Here is a 19481-nt window from a genome sequence, read left to right as displayed (position 1 = left end):
TTACACCAATGTTATTTAATGCAATATTCCACAATCAAATAGTAAAATCTCATTGCTTTTTACCGAGTTAGCCGATGCAATGTTTACTTCAGGGTTGGCCTACACAAATATGTTATCACTGCACCACTCTATTACCACCCAAACACGAGGATTCCTGGGTTTACAAGTGAAACACGACTACCGGTAATTCATTTATGGTACTTCTCTTTTTCAGACATCAGAAAGACCATTCACCAGTTCTGCATTATCATACACCTGCTCGTTAGGTGTTAGAGGAACAAAAGCCTTGCAGTGGCTCCTCTCATACTAATGCAGGGCTGTTGGAGGACCTGCGGGACAATGGTTTAATGGGAAAGAGTCCAGGAGAACTATGTTCAGTTGTTCTGGTTCTCCATTAGCATTCAGAGAATCGCCTGTCTGCCAGTCCATCTGAGTGTCCCGGCTCTCAGAGGAAACATGCAGCTGCTGTCACTAATACCAATTAAAAGTTGTGACTTTGCCTAAGAGAATGAGGTCAGATTCTTCCTGTGATCAGGCTCTTCTCTTGGCAAACGAGGGTCACAGATTCTAAAAATCGACCTCAAGAGAAATGACTTTAAACGAGGTGTTCTGGTACAAAGTGCCGCTGTGCCAGATTTGGCAGTGCTATGGTACTTTGGGATTTACAGAACAAGAGTCGTACAGTATGTGGCATCTTAATTTATGCCATAAATCATTCATAACCCCAAGCCCTTGTTTACTAGCCTGATTATTCTTTATATACGCTTATATGAAGATCACTTATTTATTAGAATATCATGCCCTATTTGAGCGTAATATATCAAGTCTCAAGCTACTCTCTTGAACCAAACTGGATGGTATTCAATACTGTCCTTTTTCACACTTCTTTACTAAAAACCATAAAGACAAATGTCAGTAATTATGTCCTATTGTGAAAATAGTGTTTGCTGCCTGATATCTAATGCACCAGCGTTGCTCATTTGGTATGGAGAATTACTTCTGAACACAACTATAGTTGTCATTTCTCATCTTGTGCAATTTTAATTATAAGAACTCTTTTTCGTTTGCTCTCTCTTTGTTTTCAACACATGCAGGAGAGTCTTAATAAACACAATGCAGCAAAACAATGTCTGTCATTACACCTGTCTAGGGACTACAGTGAAAATTAGATATGGTAAACTAATTTATAGAAACGTCTTTGAACTCTAAACTAAAGCTTTAAATTCATTCCAACTCAAACATCCCTTTCACTGATTTTACTCTAATACTTTTAGCACAAATTACTTCAAACCCAAAATGTACTTCAAGTCCAGAAATCCATGTCATTCAGGCATGACATAACAGTTGAAGTGGGTTTTTTTAAACTGAAGGCTTTAACACCACCTTTGAAATTTTACCAAGTCAACCATGATTATCATACATCAGTCATTCATAGAGAATGTCTTATCTTGTCTGCTATGTGTTAAACTTTAGTTTTTTGTATATCCTAGTGTATTTTTATTTGTTGTGATTTCCTGTCGCTGCTACTGTATCTTGGCTGACAGGACTTGTAAGATAAATAACTAAGCTCAATGGGACTTCCTAGTGAAATACAATTAAAACTGTCTGTCTTCCAAACTGCCCTCGCTTCAATGCTCAGAGACCAACCATATTTGGGCCCTCGATTCTATTCTCATTTTGTTTAGGAATAACAAACACTTTCGGAGAAAAGCCCCCTCTGATATATAATGTTAAGTAACACACTGGTGTAAATGCTCAAATGGAAAAATCCGGGACAGATGCTCCCTCCCCTCCAGCCTGCTTCCCCTATACCACTGAACACTGAATAAAACACAGGTACAATGAGACACACACACGACTGAGAATTGTTCCTAAATTAAGCATGGACATTGTGTGCACAAAGAACCGCTGAGTCGCAAAGAGGTGAGCCTTAACTAATGTACAGGGGACCTGATTAAAAGTGACACACACAGTGCAGACATGGGGGCTCACTAATGGAAGCATAAAGTGTCTTAATGTGAACACATACAGGAATACACACATAGAATAAGGTTGGTGAAGGAAAACCACAGAGATTGGAGACAAGAAAAATAATTGAAGAATAAATAAACTGTTGTAAAATACAAACATGAGGCCTGAATATATGAGGACGGTGCATGGGAGGAAAAAGACAGAAAGAATGACAAATAGGACAGTGTTAGCAAACTAACGAGGGAGGTATATTGTGAGAAGGGGGAAACGGGGGACCAGGTGTATAACGGGAAGGAGGAAGAGAAGGAAGGAATCTGATTTAAAAATAAACGAGTTAGGCGAGCACGATGGAGGGGGGGGGGACTAAGAAGCAACAAATAAGTCGAAGATTTCCATAGAGAGCAACGGAAGGGGGGTGGAATATGAGCGAGGGGGTAAGACAATAGGAAAGGTACAAATAAATGGAAAGGGGAGGGGGGACCGAGGAAATGACAGAATCAGAGTGTACAAATTAGATGAAAGAGGGAAAGAAAGCAGAAAGTGAAGGGGAAAACAAATCAGCAACACGAGAGAGAGAGGCGGGAGGAAAAGTCGACAGAACAAGAGAGGGAGAAATCTTGGGGGGGAAGAGGCAGAAAATAGAAAGGAGACAACAATGGGTGAAAGTCAACATGGTAAGAAAAATGAAGCAGCGAAAACAAATCAACTAACGGAGCAGAGGGAGAGACGGAACGACACAAAGGCACACAAGGGAGAGATGAGAAATGACGGAGGGAGAAAAGGTGAATAATAACTAGAGAGAAAGCTAACACGGAGGAAAATATGAAATGGAAGGAGGGAGATGGGACGGAGATAGCAACAGAAAGCGAAAACGGAGGAGGAATGATAAATGAGAAGAGTTAGGAGGAGGCGAGGAATCGGAAGGCAAAACAACATAAACGACAGGAATATGAGACTGGGACATTCAGTTAGAGGCTCACACCTGTACGGATGAGCATTATACACCTGTAGAGGATGTCTACATACATAAACAACAGACAGATGGTCGATGGTGACAGCAGGGCAGACGGAAAAGGCATCAGTGAAAGGGGTGACAGGGATAATAGAAGGAAAGGATACAGTGAGGCGGAGGAGACGCACTATAGAAGATTACAGGTCAGCCATTACTGCACACAGAGATCAAATATGGACAGAGATGTTGTTCCCGGGGAGACGGACATGAAAACAACATGTCACGCCTTTCATGAATGTAAAGTTATTTCAGAAAATGATCGTGTATGGGTACCTGTAGCATCTTATAGATATTCAGACTTGTATTCTTCACAAGGAGTGTAACCCCAAGGTAGAGGTCAAATAATTGGCACAGGTAAGGTGAAATGGAGGGGATCATTTAAGGATGCATATTAGGATTTAACAAGTGTTTTTCTTTCCAAATTGGGCTTTGGAAAACTGAAGTGGACATATGGTAATGGGAGGTGCTGCAGAAATGACCTTCAGGATATAACTCATAAGCAATGAAGGAATGACTGTTCTCACTTTAACACAACTTGGAGAAAGGGAATGGTGGCAAAAATAATTAAAATTATATTGGGATATTTTGTTTCAACTAAGATGAGGGTGGCTGTCTTACACTCAAATATGGTTATAAATAATACATGTGACAACTGTCTGGAAAACGTACTTTAAAAAAATGTTTTCACAAATAAACGACATTCCAAATGTGAGCACAACATAACATTAAGTCTATTGTACAAAATCAAGCTGTATATACACAACATTTTACAGTAATTGTAATGATGTAGATAGTTGTAATGTGTGTGAATAGATGAATGAATGCAATTGCAAACAAACATTATCTATGATATTTGTGGTACGGCAAGAGGGTTGTGGTGGAGTGGACATGGAGTTCCTTGCAGTTATTTATTTTCTTTACATTTGTATGATCTGTATCCTTTTTTCATCTTGTGATGATTGGCTTGAAACAAATCAGTCGCAAAAAGATTGTCGTGATGTGCTCTTGTTGCAAAATATTACCTTTTATTATAAGGACCTGCATTGTTTCTAACTGTTCCATAATGTCAGCACTTAATAAGCTGCTTTAATGAGGCATATGCTTGAATTTACACCTCAGATCTCACTTGTTCATACTAAGTGGTGGCGCTCAAATTAAGCTAGGTTTGATGCATGGCGGTGCAACAGCCTGCAGTCTCTTTCTATTCCGCTCTACGAGTCATTTCTTAATTCATGCTTTACATCTTATCAATCCTCTTCATAATGAGTTGGAAAATACGCTTGAAATTCCATTAGCTCTATTTGGTTTTCTATTAAATTCCTCCATGAGATGTATCTGTTTATTATTCCTTCTGCAGCAGCCCAATTTCTCAACAGGAATTATTTGACTTCTCCGAAAATGGAACCAGTTAATCCTCACAACACTTGGTATAGGATCTATATCACTGTAATTTAATGAAGTCTGGGAAACTGAAATGATCCCAAAAATCATTTGCATTGATTGCCTGTAATAGTTTTAGTTTTTCCCTCCACGACACCTGGAACCAGAAGCAGTTTATCGGAGAATTGAGTGTGGAACAGAGCATTTCTGAGGGTGCACTGATGCATGTTTCCTCAGTTTCAATTAGCTTTGCTTTTTTGAAAGAAAAGCTATCTTATTGTTCAGCGCATTGAACCTTGTGGCTTTGTGGGGGAAAAGGAAGAAAGTGTAGTCTCGCTATTGGGTATTGACCCATTGGTGCAACGCTAACTGAAAACAGGTGTAACCAGGGGGCCCAAAAGCCTCAAATAACACACTTTCAATCGTCAAATATCTGTGATTAAAATGTTTCTGACTCCACATTATTAGGAATGATTTCCAAGCAGGTCGTATATTATTACTAATGATTTTTGTCTGGCTGTTTTTGATGAATTATAAATGATGGGATGACGCACAGACAGAGGGGAGGAGAAAGGATAGAGAGGAATCGGAGAGGCAGATGAGTGGAAAAAGAAGCGAGACAGTAATTGGACAATACCACCAAATGCTTGAGCAGAGAAGTGAGTGCAGGGCGAACTAATGGAGGAAAAAAGGGAGGAATAGAAATGTCACTCCGTAAAATGCTGGGCTAATTTGAGCCTATAATTACCTTGCCGATGAGTGGCAGAGGGGAGCGAGAAGCATGGGGGGGGGACGTTTTATCGCACTGAAAGATAGATTTGACCGGCGATTGTGTGGAAAAAAGCACAGTTACTTAGTAACTCTGTGTCACACACCAGCCCGACACACACACACACACATCAGGAGTGAGTCTGCTCACGTTGGAGGCTCTCTACATGCACGACCCCTCAAGGCGAAAGGTGCTTTCTTTGGAGATTACACCCTGTACGGCGGGGGTGTGTGTCTGTACCTGCAGGGCCGGTGGTTTGCACTTCTGAGGTGTGCGTTCCAAGTGTTCAAACACCTGGTCAGAGGTCCTGGATGTTATTAGAGTTAACAAGGCAGCACATGAAGTGTGTGTCCCTCTTGCTTTCTCATTTCATGTGTTCGTCACGTGTCACAGGTTTCGTGTGCTTTCAAACAACTCGTTTTTTGCAGCTGGCCCACACATACTGGGGATGTTGGTCTGTGCAGTGGGAATGTTGGATAATGTAGCCGTGACCTCTTTAGAGCAATATGCCACCGGATTTTCTCAATATGAACGCGTAAAAGTAACTGTACATTTAGTTGTAAACATGTACAAATATATTTGAGGAATAATATCTGGACAGGTCCAACATTTATGGATATATTCAAGTTGCACAAAAGCTTGATTTGTGACACAAAGGAGATAATGGTGCACTCTTGGATGTTACAATGCACATCGACAGTGGAAGATATGCCCTGAACGCGGCTTAGGAATGAGGAAAAGCAAGAGTAAATTGGTGGCCGTGCATCATCAACAGTCTCCGGGGAAACATCCTTCTTAAAGTGTGTGGAAGTCATTTAGAGGTTTACATTTGTATTCTATTGTATGCAGAGATTTTCTTTATCAAGATCCAAACAACCAAAGCTCTTGAACCGCTGATTACTGACTGCTTTGTTTACAGCAATGAATAAAAGAAAGATAATGGCGACAAATCATGACTGTCAATCGACGTGGGGAGCAGGCTGTTTATGGGGTGCAGATGAAGGTGTTTATGATTATGTGGGACAAACACACTTCCTCTCATTAGGACTCAACCTATTTTGAAATAGTTTCTTAGGAGATTGGGGAACACACGCACAGAGAAACAGAAGCCTGTGCACAGCCATACAAACAAACTGCATTGTAAAACGTTACATTAAAACACTGAGTGATGAATGCAAATGTGCTCCAATAGGAGAAACAAGGCTGCATCTAGGGTCTGTCGCGGGGGTGGAAATAGAAAGACAGATGTGAAGTTGACACAACCTGAAGTCTGATTTATGGCATGTATTATGGAATGACAGCTGTATCCTTTTCTGGAATTCAAATTCAGACTGATAAGGAATGAAACAGGATGAAGGAGTAAGGTGTTCCCTCAAGGCTACAAATACTGCAGAAGTAAGGTTTTCTTTCTCTATCTAAGGATAGTTTGCTTTGGATTTCTCAAAAAGTCCAAGAAACAGCAGATGAAAGTGGGGAGGAAGGGCTGAGAGAAGGCAAACAGGGGAACAGGTGCTGAGTAACAGGAGGAGGTGGATAATAGGAAGAGGAGGCAAGAGGGGAACAGCAGGATGTGGCCTTATTACTAGCTGTCTTTTTGTGGAGACAGAGGAGGTCTAACAGGGGGGGGGGGTAAGGAGAGAGAAAGAGAAAAATAAGAAAGGAAAAAGGATGAGAGGAATTTTAGAAACAACTCGATAGATGGATGGTTAATTGAGATCGGGAGAGAAAATCTGAATGTAAGGTTATTAAAACTTTTGAAATTAGAATTAGCCAGCCATCAGGGGGGGGGGGTCAAAGGATACAGATGAAACCAGCTCAAGGCCTGGGGGGACTATGCAAAGTTACATGGGGATAATGCTACATTGTCAATATCAAATATGTGTTTAAATCAGCAGAAGCTAGTTAGCTGTTAGCGGTTAGCATCCTTTGGGCAGCGCAGTCCTGCTAAATAATGGATCTAACAGCTAACGTTAACAGATTGCATCAAGTTACATTTTGAAGCTATATATAGTAAAACATCCTTTTGGGCTTATGACATGTCATGATGTGTTAAAATGCAATCTCAATCCAGTCCTTGAAGAAGATGATTTCACAGTAATATGAATTAGAGGAAATTATGACCAGTTTGATTTCCTAACACATGTTCTGTCCAGCATATAGTACATAAAACTACTTATGCCATGTTTTAATCAAAGTAAACATACATAGCGTACAATTCTGTATTTGTGATTTATTTGAATGTGTGTTGTGCAAATAACCTATTCCAATATAACATGTCTGAGTATACAAATCATTAGGTATCAAAATATGGTTTTTGGACAGTGGTAAAAGATAAAAGCCTTTGTTGATTGGCCCAATTCCAACCATTGTGTACCTATATCCAAAATTCCTAAAGGCCGGCCCAATAAGGAGGACAGGGCATCATTGGCAACAGTTGGAAGAGAGGTTTTGATAGTTTGATCAAATGGAGAGAAAAAAAAGGAAAGACCCCCGGCAATAGATGTTCAGACAAAAGTGACCACTGCTTCCTTGTTGATGCTATCAAATGTAACACACACAATATTTCTGTGTACAGTACGGAAATCAGATTACTCGACAAAGCCATATTTCTCTCTCTTTACCTAACAGATTGTAACATTAATTGGGTCTAAATTGTCTCTTTAGCCCTCATCACTCTATGGGAGTAAAGGCTTTTTCACTCGTGCTTCTTGCTTCACATCTCAAGCTAAACTGATCGCAAAGAGCATATGCCCAAAGATTGAAGGATACATTGAATCTGATGAGATGAAAATAGATTAAAATACAAAATGTCAAGGTGCTGCGTGTACTTTCCCCCCCCCCACCCTGCTTGGTCCCAGAGCACCTTGTGCATCGCTTCCTGTCATCGGGTTGACAGAACTGCCGCTACCCTCCTGCTGTGAAATCTATCACCCTGTTATTGAATATATAAGATACATGAATGAGAAGCCCAGCAATAACGACACTTTTTAAAGAAAATGAAGGAAGTGTAGGCTTTAAATGACGTAAAACATGCTTATGACTATACCATGTGCAAATCTTTCTCCGGTGTTTCAGCAGTCACTCAAAAGAGCTGCCATTTAAAAAAAATGCTCAAGTACATGAAGCTAGTTTAAAGTGGACCTATCATGGTATATTTGAAAGATATTGTAGGGCCATCCTATATAAAACAAGTCTGTGAAGTTTCTTTTCAAAATACCAAACAGATCATGCATTTTAGCTATGCCTCATTTCACTCCATTTGCTGTTTTCCAGCCCTGATTTTGCAAGGGCTGATTCTGCTTTTGTGGCAGACTACAGCGCCACTTACAGGCCTGGCATATGTACTACAGCGTCTCCAGCGCTTTTGAGCGGTCTCTCATTCCCCTGATAGGTGGAGAGGTGCCCATATAGCGGAGCACTCCTTTTCTGACGTCAGAAAAATTCAAATAAGAATCTTCTCCGTTGCAGCCCCATTTTTAGAGATTTGGGTATGGAGGAAAGAGAGAGGTTGTGTTTTCTGACACTTGGTGAGTTCCCTGACACACTGGGGACACATATTCATGTATAAAAGACGTACAAAAGTGCATTTGCATGATAGGTTCCCTTTAATATGTATATGATGGACTAATGCATAATTGATTCTAATTTATGTTACATTTTATTTTTATGTACTTCTTAAGTGTAAAAAAATCTTTAAATCAAACTTCTTTGCTTTGAAAATGCCCATATTTATTTAAAGTTTTTAACAATCAAGTATATTCATTATGTTTTGGCAGACAGCAGGAACAAGGGGCACCAGCTCTCTGGACTTCTACATTGGATTGCAACGTACTGTGTTGGTAGCCGATGCGTTCAGTGCAGATGGGAACATGAAATTGAGTCAGGAATGAGTTAAACTAAAAACTCCATTACAAGTCTATCAGACACCAAAAACTGAGCAGGGATTTAAAAAAACACTAGGAAGTATTTAAGAGCTGTGTTTTGTATTGGCACCCCTGCTGTGTCAATGTTGTAGCCTCAGCGAAATGACTGAAGAGATGAAGAAACCATTATGGCAGTACTCAAGAATGTTTGCAGCATGTTCAGCCTCTATTTGTGGGTGCACTCTTTATTCTTCACCACCTAAATGTTAGATTAAAAAAGTCTCTTCAGTGTGAGGACAGACTGAAAAACATTTAGTCCCAGAACAGAGAAGAGTCTGAACTGCAAAGCAGCAGACAGTCAAAGTGCAGACAGAGAGCAACAGCAGGGGGGGTGCGACACTGCAATTGTGGGTCAGACCTTTAAAATAAAAGCTGAGTAATGGCTGTTTTTAAGAGCGCTCCCCTCCTCCCGGTGCACACGGTCAATCCACCTTGTTTACTCCTGTCTCTCTGCTCGCCTACTTCTTCCACCGGCTCTGAAAGCTCCATTAGAAGATGATAATAGAACAAGATAAAAAGGTCTATTATTTCTCGGGAATCAAAAGACGGAAAAAAAGGATGAACCCATTACTGGGGCAGCAGGTTGGATCTTTGCTTCACTTTGCTCACAAACGCATCAGTCTTTTGTCTCTACATCCTAATAAAAACGTGTTCCTCCTCGTCTTGGTTCCTTTCTCCCCTATCTGTAATCTGCACCCCATTCCCAACTCTCCTACTGTCTTTTTCTTTTGGAAAAGCATTTTATTCTCTAGTGCTGTGAACAGGAGAGCTGATTATGAAACCTTTTTCTCTTTGGTGTATGGCTCCTGCCCTCTCTCGTTGACACGCAGCAGCTTTTTCACAAAGTGGTGCAAGTGACAGCATTTTCAACCGGGCCACTTAAGTTGGAGTTAAAAGCTTTATGGTAGCAACAACAGCGCCATACAACGACATCATCCTGAGCTCGGCAAAGACTACAGAATGGACTTTCCACCAATCAATGTAAATGATCTAAGTTGCAACTCAAGGGACCACGAGCCCATAGCTTGATGACCGCTACCTGGCTGTCATCCATCCTTCACTGTCACTCAGCTGCTGACCTTGTCACAGTCCTTTGGATAATGATTTATTCATGTGTCCCTCCAACATGGCATTCCTCCATCTACACTTTTCCTGTGTTGATTGTGTTTGGTTCATGTATATTGCGTGGTAATGGTAAAAGGGGTCAGGGTTGTCCCTTTTCATAGCTCAACTGGGGGGGTGAACTGTGTAGGAGGGAAGAGAAACAGACGGAGGAAGGGGGCAGACAGAGAGATGGAGAGCAGTGCTAGAAGCAGGGAGGATAAAGATGTGGGAGGGAACATTTACACTATGTCAAGATGAGTGGTATAAGTGGGAGGGAAGCATCGAGTGATGCTGGAGGAGAAGAAAAATATGGGAAAGGAAGTCCTTGAAGTGGAAAGGTCACAAGCTACTCTACAGTGACTCCGCTCTGAGGTGAAATGTATTGCAAGCAGCTGTTTTCACAGTGAGCAGTAATGCTACCTGAAAGTGTGAAATCCAAATAATGGTGGTGTTCACAAAATGTTTTACGGACATGCGTCTCAAATGTATGCTACTGATTTGAATATAGCTCAAGAAGCTCAATTGACAAGGAAATGTCTCACCTGACTGTGGTGATTTATCAGGCTCAAAATAAACAGTTTGGTCTGACCATTGAGCCATATAAACTGTTAATGAACTACTAACACCCCATGGGGGGTTAATTAATGGATTTAAATGCAATTGAAATAAATCTGTGTGCACAACATAAGCATTAACTCTCCCCCTCAGAACCTACAGACGATGATTTGTTGGATTGGAAAGCCAGCAGTGCGGGGCGAATTCAATCACATCCAAGGAGTCAAAAGCCAGCGTGTAAAGCCACCATGCAGCAGCAGCAGTATTTTATTCACTGCATCCATGACAAGTGGAAAGAACGGGAGAAACAGTAAGAAACCAAAGGGTCTCTGCCAAATGTATAGTTCCCCAATGGCAGTACATTTGACATGCAGATAATATCATTGAGGAGGTTCCCCTCGCTGCTCAGCTGTAAATCAATGTTTCTGACACCACAGCCAAGAAAATTGAGGGAAAACACACCATGTTACCTGTTTTTTTGCTTATCTGCTCTGTTGAGCTCACCCAAATAAAAAAAAATTTTTCCTCTACCTGCAGTGCTTTTTTTTCAATCCATGTTGTTGTGGTGTGAGGGGCTGAGTGTTGGTCGTAGACATGTCTGCCTTCTCTCCAATCTAATGGAACTAGATGGCACTCAGTTCATGGTGCTCAAACAAACAAAAAAATACATTTGGAAAACTCTCAAGAGCAAAGTCTCTTTCCAGAAATCATGAGTGAGACTCAAGATGAGAGGCGATGCCATGATGGAGAGAAAAATAGTTCCTACATTAAAGTGCTGACAACACTTGCAACATCACAACACCTTAGATTGATAATAGCACTATACGAAAGAAGAACATGTACGTTTTTGTTTTTAGGGTGAACTGTCTCTTTATAAGAGTTAAATGAACTGTTCTCCTAAAACACACTCCAGCAGAGAGTAGACTAGGGTACAAACAGAGGCCAGACATAGCCAGAAGGCTTTTTAAGCACTATCCTCGGCTGGGGTCAGAATCACCATTATCTCTTAACATTAACTTTAATACATGGCGTGATTTGTTTTCATTCTGATAAAATGGCTGTTTTGTTCCCATTAAACCTTGTTTTAACTAATGTGCCATTTGTATTGATTCAAACTGGCTTTCATTGCCATTTAATTATTCGTCAAGCACTTGGAAACACCGTTAAGGTTTTAAAACAAGCTAATAAAGAATCAGCAGAAAGACACACTAAAGAAAGGGATGGGATGGAAGAAGAGGAGGTGGGTGTACAGTTCAGGGTGAAGGGCAAAGGCATGACAGCAAAAAGCATCCAGGGTCACACCTCATCAGCGAGAGAAAGATTTATAGGGACACAGAGAAATGGCGTGATTCACAGGGTGTGTGCCATGTGGAAGGATACACAGAGCACTCCTATAGAGTCTAAAATACGTCATCACATATGTGGACAGTCAAAGAAAATCACCTGTCCTCTCATGCAAATGCACATGGACACTAAAGGCACGGTATACATCCCTCTCACAGATAAAGATGCACACAGTCAGGCATACAGAAATAAGAGGAAATCACAGCCTCCAACTCACAGGCCTCACATGGCAATGTAAGTTTATAATTGCAGGGCTGAAAGTTAATATATGGATCAATGTGATGGACCCATTATTCAAGGGCTGGTTGATCCCTGCAGCTGTGACTGAACACATGTGCACACACTTATTTCAGGAGGACATGTTTTCTCTTATTAGCACAAAGCTATATTAGCTGATATTTCGGGTATAGACGGAGTGAATGAAAACACTGAGTGTGCTATAAAGGAGAATCCACTCTCAGCTCTTCATTGTTCAGTTTGTCGCTCTCATTAGCGCAGTGAAGATTCACCGATTCGCATCGGTGTACCGGCATAAACGTTCAAAATGTGAGTGCACCGGTTGAAAGAGTGCACATCGGCTACAGTTTGGGTTGAACTCGCGATGCATCGATTGGGTAGCGTCTTTGCATTGGTAAAAAAACGATTTCATATAATATCCTCTCATCCTGTCAGAACTCAGCAGAGACGATCTTTGATCTTTGTTTCGCACTACGGAGGCCGAGAGTCTCAGTTATCAACAAACATGGAAGTCGAGGAGAAAAGGAAACACAGCGCACCGAAAAATACCTACAAATCAAACGTTTGGCAAAACTTTGGATTTTTCAAGAAAGACGGACAACTTGAAAAATCGCTCTCAAATTGTAAACGATGCCGAGCCGCTTTATAGTACACAAGTAAGCTAGTACGACGTGGGGTCTGCGTCTGAAAGTAAAAACCTGAAAGTTAGACATATGAGTTAAATCACTCAGTGAGGTGTTATGTCAGAGAGAGTGGTGTTTAGTTTACAGCAGACTGACTGCCAATAGTAGTTTAAATGTCTTCCTTACTGTAAGCAGTTATGAAATTGTGAAAAGTTATTTGTATTCTTTATTGTTCATATAGAAACCACTGCTTTCTGCTCACTGCTGAGTTAGCCCATGAATGAGTGTTAAGCACATCAGGCTGGCAGCTGTATGGGCATTGGGGTGATCGAGAGTTCGCAGCAGTGGCTCCTAAATTATGGAATGCTCTGCCTGCTCATCTACGATCTGCGGAGTCTGTTGACTCTTTTGAAACTATTTTAAAGACATTCCTGTTTGGCCAGGCGTTTGGGTAACCGGTGTGCTTGATCTTATTCGATTTAATACTATGTTTTTATTTTTGTTTGTTTTAAATTTCATTTGTAAGTTTAGTTTTATTGTGTTTTTATTGTGTCTTAAATTATGCTCTGGTGCTTTTATGCCTTCTTAACATGTGGGTTCATTGATCATTGTACGCCTCCTATATGGATCTCTCATTGTTTTGTCAAGCACTTTGTGACTGTCTGTGAAAAGCGCTTTATAAATAAACTTTACTTACTTACATACATTGCACTATGGTAGTTGTTATTTGCACATTGTTAATCCTGGGCAATGCATCCTTAAATGGTTTAACTTTGAGGTGTTATGACATTGAACTGTACTCTGGAGACAGAGAACAATACTACAGTTGTGAAAAGGCCTGTTTGTGAAAGGTCCAAGTGTTTGTTTTTTAAAAAGGTAAAAAAGAAACAGCATGATGGGATGTGCAGTACTAGTAGAGAGAACCAAATATGTAAAGCACTTTTTTGTTGATTTATGATTTGCTGCATATAAGGAATACAACTAAATCCTCTGTCGTGCCATATTGAATTGTATCATTATTTTGCATCGTGTTGAATCGCATCGTATCGCCCCGAATGGCATAATGTTGAATCAAATCATATTGAACTGTATCGCAACAGGGATGAATCGTATCATCGCATCGCCTGGTGCTTCAAATGTATCATTAATGTATCGTAGGCAACGTATCGAGATGCACATCGCATCGGCCTCGGTGATGGAGATACACATCCCTAGTGTGTGTTGATACACCTGCAGATGTATGCTGCAGAGACCAGGCTGGGGAAGAATACTTTAATGTGATGCCATGCTGCTTTATAGGCTAAGTATACACTATATAACATATGGTCTTTTCTGAAACTGCATACATATTTGCTTAGTTAAAAGCAGGAAGCACTATATTGTTTAATTAATCCGGAGCCCAGTTGGGGTCTGGCGTTTTACCAATCAGCGTTAACCCAGCCTGGAAGTGTTTAATGCACCATCTGAGTGAAATACAAACTGCTGTCATTGCTAAAGTTGCAAGTACTGACAAAAGCCATGCTTTGTCTTTGTTTGGCTGGACACCGCAATAAAAAAATTCAAGATTAAAAATCTCATTCTGTATTAGTATTCAAGATAAAATGCTGCTGTTCCACTATTGAGCAGCTTTGTTCAGCTCCACTGTTAGAATTTGGGCAGAACCTCAAGATCTGCTGTAAACACAGACTTGAAGATCCCACTGAGAAACACTGCCGCCGCACACTCTGCCTTTTCATTTAGGGCCATCAAGCCTTGGAACATGCTTCCAGCCGAGAATAAAACGTGCACAGACTTTCACACTTTGTCCCAAGTTGCAAAACAAACTGTTCAACATTAACTTGACAGTAATCTGAGTTTTTCGGTGAAACTAATAGTATTATAGTTGTACTTGTGTCTTTTTTATAATAAATAATGATCAAGTATTGACCGATTGTTATGTTTGTATCTGGCCGGAGACTGCTAGCTAATAGCTAACTGTATCTGGCATTAAATCATCTATTCTCTTTTTTTGACTGATGTATTCTTATGCATGGTCCTTGTGTTTCTGCCCCCCATGGGGAGGAACAATCCCTTACTTAGAAACATATTTTTACCAGATCATTTCAACAGATTTTCTCCAGACTCCAGAAATTGCATCTCACAGAGGAGTAATTGCTCCTCTGTCGACATGTGGTCTCCCTGACCGCAGCAACACATAACCTGAAAGTCATTCCAAAGTGACCCCTACCTCGATCCTGCCGGTGTCGGGCTGGAAGCCTCTGGACGGATCCTCGGTGGTCACTCTGCACTGGATAGCGCAGCCGTTCACTCTGATCTTGTCTTGTTTGAGGGACAGCTCAGGCAGGCTGCGGCCCTCACACACATGCAGCTGGGCGTGCACCAGGTCCACACTGTGGGACAGAGAACATGAAAGAAAAATACATTTAAACCCTGAAAATGGTGTGTGTAAAAACCAGAGACAAAACCCAAGAATAGCTATTCATGGCTCTGCAGTGGAGGTGAGGATATTTTCCAACACTTCTCATTTAAGCAATTGAATCTCTGGTGCGTGACAAGTAAACCAATCCCTCATGGATACATCCTAATAGCTAAAACAAAGTAGATTAAAATAAAACAAACTATTACAAGTTATAATTTGATGTTGATGGAACAATGGCCCCTGGGGAAGCGAGAAGGAAACACAATTTGTAACACATGAAAACAACTAAACACAACAAACTTTTGTGTGATTGTAGATTGGAAGGAATGCAACAAAGAATGTTTAAAGAGTAAAAGCCTGGCATCAGTTAAATTGCAAGTCTGTACAAGGCATTGCATTCAAATGAAATCCAGTCTCAAGCAGGTTTATAAATATTCTAAAACTGTCACATTAAGTGAGTACAATGCAAATATGACTAGGCAAATACATCAACACTGTGTAACATGTAAACCTCTGCTTGTTTGCAATTGATAATCTCATTTCAAATAAAAAGTATAGAGCTCCCCTTGTGTCACATGGTATATATATATATATATATATATATTCTATATTGACATACTTCTTTATAACTGTTAAGTTTGAAAAAAAAGGTGCATGCCCTCGAATTTATCTCATTACAAAGGTCGAAGTAGCAATACTACCATTTTTAAAAACTTTAACATCTGTCAAATTTTAGTAGGCCTAAGCAAATAAAAGTGCAAATGTTACAAGAGCAAGTATTCCATTGCCCCACACACACAGACGCGTAGGAGTACATTATATTTATTCAGCAATTACCCAATATTAGCAATAATTTAAAAGTGAGAAGGTCATAGATAAGTTATGTTTTTATTTCCAGGAAAAGTAACCCGGGCTCATTGGTATGCATTTATTTAAATGTAAAGCTCAAATGAGACTGGCTGGGTTAAGCTTCCTGACCTCGTACAGTCTAATGCACAGCCAAGATGTATGAAAGTGTTCTGTCTTTATTGTTTTTTTGGAGAGACTTTAAATGCAGCAGTGCCCAGACACAGAGGGAGGGGACACTAAATGTTGTAAATGGCTGTGTTCCTGCGCCCAATCCTCTGCCAAACACAAACTGCCTTTAAGGGTGAGGAGAGACAGAAGGCTCCCAAACAAGCGGCCATTCTGGACACCGTCTTGGCTGGCGTCTCCTTAATGTCTCAATTAGCTGATATCCACATTCTGGCCAAACAGAAGGACAATTATGCATCAGCCTGGTGTGAAATGTGTTGGTAGAATAAGCAGATCCCTCCCGTGATAACTTGGACCGCCGCTCGCGTCATGTTTTTGTTACACGCCATGAATATGTTGGAATCTTTTTTAAATTAGACAGCGTGTCCTTAAATAATAAAAAGGACGCAATGAAGGGAGTCACGTTATCAGCGATGCCCCTGACAGTGGTTATGGAAACGATTCTGCAGAACTTTATACTTTAATCAGCGCACCAGTTTGTTTCCAGATTTAAATTATTTGCTTGTCTTTGTGGGGTCCAAACGGTTCTCTACGGGGAATGGGCTTTCCAGTGAACTGTCGCCAAGAGTTAAATGTTTGAAGATAAAGTCAACTGTTGGGTTTGAATGCAGTGTTTTCTCAAACATATTCTTGAAATGTATTATCAGTCTGGCCCCAGAGTTTCTTTCAAGAAAACAAAACTGTAAAATAGCATATTGTAGATACAAATGTTTGTGTTGTCAACTTTGAAAGATATTACCATCTGAAATCAAATTAATTTATGATAAAACATCCTGAACATGGAAGAATGCTGGCTAAAAGCTCACACTAAATTGACCTAGTATTGAAAAATGTACTGTGAATTTGTAAACATTTGAATTGTAATATGGAAATTTGAGTTTTTAAACTACTAATTTAATCAGTTTCATCTCTGTATTGAAAATATATTAAATTGCTTCCTCCCTGTCACATAAACTAAACTCTAAGTCCATCACACATTTATTCAGAAGAATTCTTTTTTCCTTTGATCATTTATTATTCAGGCTGAGAAAGACAAGGACACAGAATACTAAAAAATATTTTGCTTATTACATTTGTTTTGCCAGCCTTTAAAACAAAAGTATCCAAACTGTCCAAAGTGTGTTCAACTGGCTCCCTTCACACAATAAAGAACGCCTTTAGTATTTACCAAACAACAAGACCAACCTAATGATTCCTCCAGAGTCCAAACACTTGGCCTGGACTTTTTCTTTTTATAGAATTAAATAATAAATCAAGTTTGACCCATTTTTCTTTCCTTGCATAATTCTTCTGCTTTGAAAACACAAGGCAGCGCTGATTGAATGACGACCCTGGAGGGTTTATAGAATTCATTGTATTCTAATTTGACTCAGACAAATTAAAGAGCCTGCAGCAACATCTGTCCCTCAGTGCAGCCAGTTACAGAATAGAGTCCCTCGGATCATTAGCAAGTTCCACAATAAGGAGGCGCTACACAGGAAGAGGATGAGGGGACGCCTTCAGCCAAGTTGAAAAACGCACTACAGAACATTGTGGGCACTGTGAGTACAAATTAGATGACAATAGGAGCTGTGTGACAGTTGGCTGTGTTAGAGACAAGGAGGATTAACCTGAAACATACGAGAAAGAATCGGGGGGGGACATCCTAAAACATGACCACGTCTGAGACTTTGAACTTAGTACAATGAAGAAATCAGTATGTTCAAATCATAATAACCATCATAGCTGCCACCCAAAGATTGAATGTGACACATTCCCTTAGTATCAATTTAAAAAGGAATAACCATTACTTGTTCATCTGCCGTAACGACCAAGAAATATTCACTGCTTGACTACAGAGTGGTCTTTGATGACAGATACATGTCATATATATATATAGAATCATGGATGTATACTTTATGTAGAAAACATAGCATATAAGGCTATAGAAAAAGAAGGCTTCTTTACTTTATGGTATTTTTGTTATTATATCACCAGATATATTGTTTATTATATTTACCTTACACAGATGTACAATACCACTAGACAGATGTATAATTTTAGATTGTTAGGGTACTTTTTGATGTATTTTATTATCAATACATGTGCACTGAAGACAAAAAGAGAAATATAAGTATTTAGGATAAAAAGGGCTATGAGAAAGGAACAAAAAGAGGAACATAACAGTGAAATATTGAAGTGACACAGCGAGAGAGCTTATCAAAGTTAATCTTAACTAAATGTGTTACAATTCTATTATACTAATACTAAGTTTACTAATATAATACAATTTGTTGTCCCCTACATCCTCCAACTCACCATATTGTGTACAAGTACCCATCGGCCCCTGTGCACATAGCACACTACAGTTGGCACTTTAATGATATCCCGCCCTCAGCCCGAGCACCCCAATAAGTCCTCCTGAGCTGCAGCGCTACATGGCCCCCGGTTGGCTCTGTGTGAATTAGTTGGTGGAAATGTGATTAAACAGACATTTATTTAGGAATATGCAGCATTTTAGCAAGACGAAAACTCAAATAATAAGGCCTTAAAACTAGATTTAGAACGCCTCGAAATAACAATTACGCAGTAACGCAGGACCTGCCTTAAAGCCTTTATCATTTCAGGGGATTTTGAGGTTTAGTAGTGCATATTTTCCAAAATAAGCAAATAACCAAATTACAACAAGCGTATTGGAACCAAGTGGAAAATCGGACTCCTTTTCTGGCATGCTAAGAGCCCGATAAAGTCATGGGAATAACCACTGCGGGGATTAATTGTTTTTTTTGTCAGCAAATATATTAACAAATAATAGTGTCATTAACCCATTACCGTATTTTCGGGGATAGGGGATGTTCTAACCCTGCTACTGTACATGCTACACACCCAAAACAATGTTATTTAGGATAAACTTTTTGGGAATGCTTCGATCAATCCTTTTTTTGAGGGATGTTAAAACACATTTACACTTTCTATATATCTATGCACATCAATCCAAGTCTTTATTTTGCATTTTCCTAAAAAACAAATCCAAAACAAGATCCAACATTTCGTCTTTTCTATGTCTTCTCTGTTTTGGCTCTGAGCTAAAGTGTCAAAAGTGTGAACTTTACTTTCTTTCTGTTAATGG

The 19481-nt window shown here is 40.0% G+C and overlaps 1 protein-coding gene across 1 annotated transcript in view; it reads right to left on the bottom strand.

The window, feature by feature from the left end:
• The window catches only part of pcxb (pyruvate carboxylase b), a 298980-nt gene that overhangs the window by 185019 nt on the left and 94480 nt on the right, over nt 1–19481 (bottom strand). The window contains 1 exon segment of the mRNA XM_079671136.1: nt 15146–15308. Coding sequence (XP_079527262.1) covers nt 15146–15308 — 163 coding nt within the window.

Source organism: Notothenia rossii (assembly GCF_949606895.1).
Source record: "Notothenia rossii genome assembly, chromosome: 3".
Classification (NCBI taxonomy): Eukaryota; Metazoa; Chordata; class Actinopteri; order Perciformes; family Nototheniidae; genus Notothenia; species Notothenia rossii.
The sequence above is the reverse complement of the archived record's forward strand: the minus strand, read 5'-3'. Positions and strand labels throughout refer to the sequence as shown.